Here is a 7,271-nt window from a genome sequence, read left to right as displayed (position 1 = left end):
GATAGATGGATGACAGAATAATAGAACAATACGTGGATGGATAGAACAAAAGGTGAATGGATATATAAATGGATGGATGGATGGATGACAGAATAACAGAATGATAGGTGGACGAATGGATGGATAGAATGATGGATGGATGGATGGATGGATGACAGAATAATAGATGGATAGATGGATGGAGTGACAGAACATGGATGACTGGATAGATAGATGGAAGGATGGAAGGATAAAAGAATGGATGGATGCATGAATGGAATGACAGAAAATATTGTATATATGGTTGGATGGATGACAGAATGACAGATGGATGGATGGATGGATGGATGGGTGGGTGGGTGTTTGGATGGATGGATGGATGGATGACAATAATAGATGGATAGATGGATGGAGTGACAGAACATGGATGACTGGATAGATGGAAGGATGGAAGGATAAAAGAATGGATGGATGCATGAATGGAATGACAGAAAATATTGTATATATAGATGACAGATGGATGGATGGATGGATGGATAGATAGATAGATGAATGCATGAATGGCGTGACATATCAATATACTGGACACTCTGCAAAACATTTCCTTTTCCTATTTTCAGAAAGAAAGCCTGAACAATATCAAAGTAGATATAAATTCTGATCATTTTAATTCTAGATGACCTGCTGCTCACATTAGATACGGTTCAGCTGTGCAGGCTTTGCATTCATTTAGTTAATATCGGCAATACAGACGATTAAAATGCATCTCCAACTCTTGAATTACTTTGTGTAACTGTTATAATTTCATATGCAAAAGAGGTTATGAATGGTCACATGATCTGACGGTCGTCGTGTTTACCTTCATAGGGGGGTAGCGATGATACGGCGCAGAGCCTGTCGCCAGTTCAATGGCAGTGATTCCGAAACTCCAAATGTCAGCTTTGAAGTCGTAACCCCGCACCTGTGGTCACATGACATGCTACTGTAACTGTTCATCAGATGATGGAATAACAGACTATAACAGACCCACACCAGTCATAAACAGCGCTTCTTTCATGGCAGATTATTCCAATTATTAAACAATCTCTATGATCTGCACTAGAACAGTTGAATGGTTATTAATAATTCGTAGTATCAGAAGATCTCTTAGAAATTGTCTAGCTGTGAACACTTTCCTGGTGCCAAGATCCATTATATTTACAGTAAATGACAGAAACACGTTGGCAAAACCTGTTACAAAACCTAGTGAGTGTCTTTCTTCTTAGGCAGCAACTTTGCAATTGATTCAGTTAGCATATCGCTGATCTAAATCCATGATACTCGAAGCACAAAAATGAATAGCACACAGAAATACAGGTGCATCTCAATAAATTAGAATGTCGTGGAAAAGTTCATTTATTTCAGTAATTCAACTCAAATTGTGAAACTCGTGTATTAAATAAATTCAATGCACACAGACTGAAGTAGTTTAAGTCTTTGGTTCTTTTAATTGTGATGATTTTGGCTCACATTTAACAAAAACCCACCATTTCAATTCACTATCTCAACAAATTAGAATATGGTGACATGCCAATCAGCTAATCAACTCAAAACACCTGCAAAGGTTTCCTGAGCCTTCAAAATGGTCTCTCAGTTTGATTTGAGTTGAATTACTGAAATAAATGAACTTTTCCATGACATTCTAATTTATTGAGATGCACCTGTATTGAGTAAAATAGTCCATTCAAATTAAACTTGGGATGAGTATAATTTTGTTTTTATTTTTGCTAGAAACTGACACCTTGAATTCAGCAAAGACGGATTAAATTGATCAAAAGTGACACGACATTAACATTGTTATGAAAGGTTTATATTTTAAATAAATGCTGGCTTGAACGTTCTTTTCATCAAAGAATCCTAAAAATAACTGTTTTCAACATTATAATAATAAGAAATGTTTCCTGAGCAGCAAATCAGCATATTAGATGATTTCTGAAGGATCATGTGACACTGAAGACAGGAGTAATGATGCTTTGATCACAGGAATAAATTACTTTCAGAATATGTTCAAATTAAAAATAGTTATCTGAGATTACAGTAATATTTCACAATATTACTGTTTTAACTGTATTTTAATCAAATAAATGTAGCCTAGGTAAGCAAGCAGAAGAGACTTCTTTCAAAAATATGTAAAAACTGTAGTGTAGGTTGAACTATTTTGTACATGACGCTTTTCAATATTGAATGAATATTAAGTATAATCAACATTTCTCTCTTTGTCCACCTTTTTTGGTGGATTTATGAGTTTGTCTCAGGATCTTCTTCTTCTATGGATACATGCAATGCTGCTTTAGAATTAGGCCAAAATAGGGTTTCTTAGTGTTTACTAACCTTCTATAACAACCTTCACGTTAAGTGTGCATCTATCAATGATTTAAAATGCAGTCTATGTAGACCACTCACTTGGTATTTGAAACAGATCCACTTGTAAATGTTTAATATGTAGGTTCTCTGAGCACACTGACCTGCTCCATCACCTCTGGAGCCATCCAGCACGGGGTCCCCACGAACGTTTTCCTCACTTTGTGTCTAGTGACATCTCCACCAGTGGCCAGAAAAGCACTCACACCAAAATCTAAAGAGAACAATTAACAACCTCATCATACGTCTGATGCACAAACATCTACTGCAAAATCGGTTGACAGTTGGAAAGCAAATATTTAAATGCATATTTAATTTGACATGCATGAAAATGAAAGATAGACACATAGTCTGATAAATTGCTTCTACTGTCACATACCGTTGTGTCTATAAAAGTCAGTGAAAATATTTCTTTCCAAAAATGACAATTAGACGTGAACTATGATATTTGTACAGAGCAACCTTTTGAACAGACTGTATGTCTTTCTTTCACAGCTTTGTTTGCATTTGTGTCAAACATCTACTGTGCTTTCAATAATCAGAAAAGCTCTCTATGTGAACAAATTCTCACAAAATATTATATCAAAAACAAAGTCTTTTTTAACCCCAAAATCCCTTTTATATATATAATACATATATATTATAATATTATAATATTATACATTATTTACAATAGCATGTAGCATGTCCATGAGAACCTAATAAGAATCATAATTGAAAATAGTGACAATTTAAAAAAAAAAAGTTAAAAATCAATTTTTTTTTAAAACGAGAATTTAAGAAAATGTGTTTATTAAATTAAATTTCATAATATTATTTCACAATGCACACAACCTTAAGTGTCCTAAAAATAGGCCTTATTTTTGTTATGCTAAATCTTATTTTATATATTTTTTAGGGGTTGAAATTTGACCTGGACACATTCTTTTTATACGATTAAAAAAAAAAAAAAACTTGTCTGTCAAACATTTCAATCGAAAACTCTCTGATGTGAAGTACAATCTGAACAAAGCCGAGCCAAGGTCACTAGTGGAAACCCGTTACATAAAACCGATCAATATTCTAGAACTAGATCAGCCAGTTTCCCCCCAGGGACGGAAAAAGCCTCATTTCAGGAATTTAACACTTCTCCACACTACGATCAATGTGTCTCAGGCCTGTTTTTCTGCTCTCCTTTATGTGGCTCTAACACACAAATTCATAAAACAAAATGAAACAGAGAACAAAAGTGGAGAATATATTATCTGTTAATAATCAAACCATAATTAACCTCAATGAAAGAAATAAAAAAAATTAAAAAACTTAAAGTGGCTTTACTTACTGATTAAATCACAGCCAGGTTATTGCTTTTATAGTTAGCATAATTAAAGCTAATTACCATGGTTTAAAAAGCAATATAATCTCTCTAAAGGCCCATAAATGTTGCTTTTTAGATTGACAACCAGTATTAATTAAAGCAGGATTTTTACAGCTAAAGAAAGCTTAATTACCTCATGGCTATAAATAACTTCTTAAAGAGCTGAAATAATTATGCAACTGAATTAAGAGTGCATTGGTCAAAATCAGTTAAGAGCAACAAAGAATTTTAAAATATATTCTGAGTCATACATCTTTTATATATCTTTTTTATGTTTTCCCTAAACTAATTACATTTTTCGTGACCATTTTACCTGCTATCTTACTCCTACAATTAAACAGGCAGTTTTTTTGGTTGCAGTTTCTTTAAAGGAACACTCCACTATTTTTGAAAACAGTCTCATTTTCAGCTGAGTTTTACCGTTTTCTAAACGGTGCTTGATCTGTGCATATTTCTCTCCTGATTCAAACGAGACAACTTTTTCATTGGAGAAAGCAATATTATGAATAGAGAACTCCTATTTTTACCAGAAAATAACAGTTTGAAGTTAATCCTAATAATGGATTTGTTTTTTACAAACACACAACTTTCCGCTTCACGAGACATTAACTTATGGACTGGACTGGTGTGGATTACTTGTGGATTATTGTGATGTTTTTATCAGCTGTTTGGACTCTCATTCTGACGGCACCCATTCACTGCAGAGGATCCATTGGTGAGCAAGTGATGTAATGCTACATTTCTCCAAATCTTTTCAGATGAAGAAACAAAATCCTCTAGATCTTGGATGGCCTGAAGATGAGTAAATTGTCAGCTAATTTTTCTTTTTGGGCGAACTATTCCTTTAAACAGAGAGAGACAGTCTGAAAGGCATGCGAATTGACCAGCCACAGTTCAATTTGTTATTGTCATTTTTACTTTACCTGTGAATCTGTCCATTTTTGTGTAGATAATCTAATCCCTCCAGGACTTCCTTCAATATGGTTGCTATTGTAGATTCATCTAGTACACCGTTTTTATACTCTCCTTTGCTGAATGAGTGCTTTATGATGTCTAACACTGATCCTGGATGAATAAAACGGTTTGTAATCACACAAAATTCTTCAAATTTACAAAATAATACATGCATATAACACATACAGTGACTGCAAATAGTATTCGGACATACAAACTATATGAATTACTATATGAAATGCCAAATCAAGCGATATTTATTTTAAAGAAATTAAGCACACGCACACTTCTCAGGCAAAACATTTTAGAAAATAAGCTTATTTTAAGTGATGAAACAACACATAATGTTGAAAATAAACATGTCCACAGTTAATTGAAATGATTTTTCTCACCTCCACTCAGGAGCTTCATGACCAGCCAAAGTTCATCTTTCACAACAAATGAAGTGTAGTAGGTGACCACGTTGGGATGGTAACACTGGCTCATGGCTTGAATCTCTTTCTGTGGAGACAGATGGAGGTGTCTAGCTTTATAATGCATGTCTGTAATAATGTCCATGTGCTTTATAATGCATGCACATCAAAGTAATCGCAATGGTAAGAACAGAGAAACTCTTGAACCGATTTATAATAAACAGTAATCTCTAGAATGAGATTAGAATAGAATGAGTCTGTTAAGTACAAGGCCAGGCCATATTTCACAACAAAATCAAAAGAAAGGAGGAAGAAATTTAAGCCCATGTTTATGACTATTATTTGTTTATTTATTTTTTTATTTTTGACAAAACAATTACTCACATTTTCTTCCATATTTCATTACCATATTGGAAAAACTAAATTCTTTAAAATGGCATATTATTTCTATTTTTTAAGTATTTATACATGAAGGTAAAAATTACTGTATGACCTTTAATTAATACGAATTAAAAATTTAATGTAATAAAAGTTTGATTGATTTACATGAATCAGTTCAATCGTGGAATGAAATCACTGTCCATTTCAATTATTTCATTCAATTTGATTCAACAATTCATTCGAGCCATCATTCAAAAGTAATTTTTCTGTGTAAATGATTTAAATGTTTTAGCAAAAATAAGCAAGTACATTTTTCTGTTATGTTCCTACATTTTGTTATATTGGTGTAATTACATGAAAATGATTAGTAAAAAACATTAGATCTTTAGTGTATTTTTAAACTTACATTAAACATTTTGAATCTTTGGTTGAAATGACACACTGTAAAAAATTACCGTGAATTTAACGGTAAAAAACTGTAAAAATGCTACAGTAAAAACCTGTTAAATGGTTAACGGTAAATTCCCCTACTATATACAGTGAAAAAACTGTATTGGACATTACATGTATTGGACATTAATTTTACGGTAGTAAAATTTTTGGAAGTAAAAAATTGTATTGGACATTACATGTATTGGACATTAATTTTACGGTAGTAACATTTTTGGAAGTAAAAAATACCGTATAATTTACTGTGAATAACTGTAAATTGACATTCCCAGAATTCCCTGCGTTACATTTCAAATTTGATGTTTTTTTTTGTTGAAATAACTATATTTCTTAGTTTTTTCTTATCAGTTTTGTATATTAGGGTTGTGTGTTACACTTAATGTTGTTAAATGAATGTTTATTGCATTATTTCAGTTTCATGTGTGTTACCATGATGGTGTTTGGTGTTTGTGTGAATGACACTGTGCACATTCTATATATGTTATTATTTAAAAGCTGCTTGTGATGGGCTTTGGTTCATCGTGTGACTTTCTCATCACCACCTGCATTTGGTGGTTATCAGTGTATTACAAAGGTACAAAACAGATTTCAGTACTTCAATAGGTTGTTATATTAACATTATATCAGTTAATGAAATTATGGTATTTAACTGTAAATTTAAGTTAAAACCGTAAAACCTAAAATGTTGCTACCGTATTTTTACGGTAAAATTCCGGCAACCACAGCTGCCGTTTTTTTACCGTAAATTTTAAGGAATTTTTTTTACAGTGCAGTTCATTTGATTGAAAATAATAAAAAAGAACAAACATAATTATTATAAATATGGCAATATACAGCAATTTTTATACTTAGAAGGAATACTAATGAGGAAACAAATTCTTATCCTTGAAATCTGCATCGGCAATCAAAGCTTCAATAGTGATGCTGTTTTTCAGTTTATTTCAGAGCAGAATTCATGCATATGAACATGTGCAGTAAAACCTGTTTAGCTGAAGTAGGTCTACATACAACTGATGAAGTCATTTCACATATTCCAATAATATAAGGTTTTAATAAAATTGAAAAAATGAGAAAATTTCTTTTTTTTAAAGGGGTCATATGTAATGATCTTTAAAAAAGCATCATATGACCCCTTTAAAGAAAATTGAAAAAGTACATTACATATGTGCTGTCTGGGTTCAGCATAATTTTACACAAACCATATCTCCGTGTCATATTTCTGTGAGAGTAAATCTGGGAGATGTTTATAGCACAACTTTATAACTTGTTTTCGTGACAGAACAGTCATTAATCAAACCATCAGTTTCTAATCTCTCTGCACCAAAACAAAGATCAAT

General features: G+C 32.4%; 1 protein-coding gene across 1 annotated transcript in view; it reads right to left on the bottom strand.

The window, feature by feature from the left end:
• LOC107674756 (STE20/SPS1-related proline-alanine-rich protein kinase-like) overlaps positions 1 to 3,302 on the bottom strand; it is a 75,042-nt gene extending 71,740 nt beyond the window's left edge. The window contains exons 1-3 of the mRNA XM_016468849.1: positions 3,293 to 3,302; positions 2,484 to 2,593; positions 839 to 940 (exon numbers count right to left, since the gene is read on the bottom strand). Of these exons, the coding sequence (XP_016324335.1) occupies positions 839 to 940; positions 2,484 to 2,593; positions 3,293 to 3,302 (222 nt within the window). The remainder of the gene's footprint in view (positions 1 to 838; positions 941 to 2,483; positions 2,594 to 3,292) is intronic.
• Positions 3,303 to 7,271: the final 3,969 nt, after the last annotated feature.

This window comes from Sinocyclocheilus anshuiensis, unplaced genomic scaffold (genome assembly GCF_001515605.1).
Source record: "Sinocyclocheilus anshuiensis isolate Anshui unplaced genomic scaffold, SAMN03320099.WGS_v1.1 scaffold680, whole genome shotgun sequence".
Classification (NCBI taxonomy): Eukaryota; Metazoa; Chordata; class Actinopteri; order Cypriniformes; family Cyprinidae; genus Sinocyclocheilus; species Sinocyclocheilus anshuiensis.
This window is presented reverse-complemented; position numbering and strand designations above follow the sequence as displayed.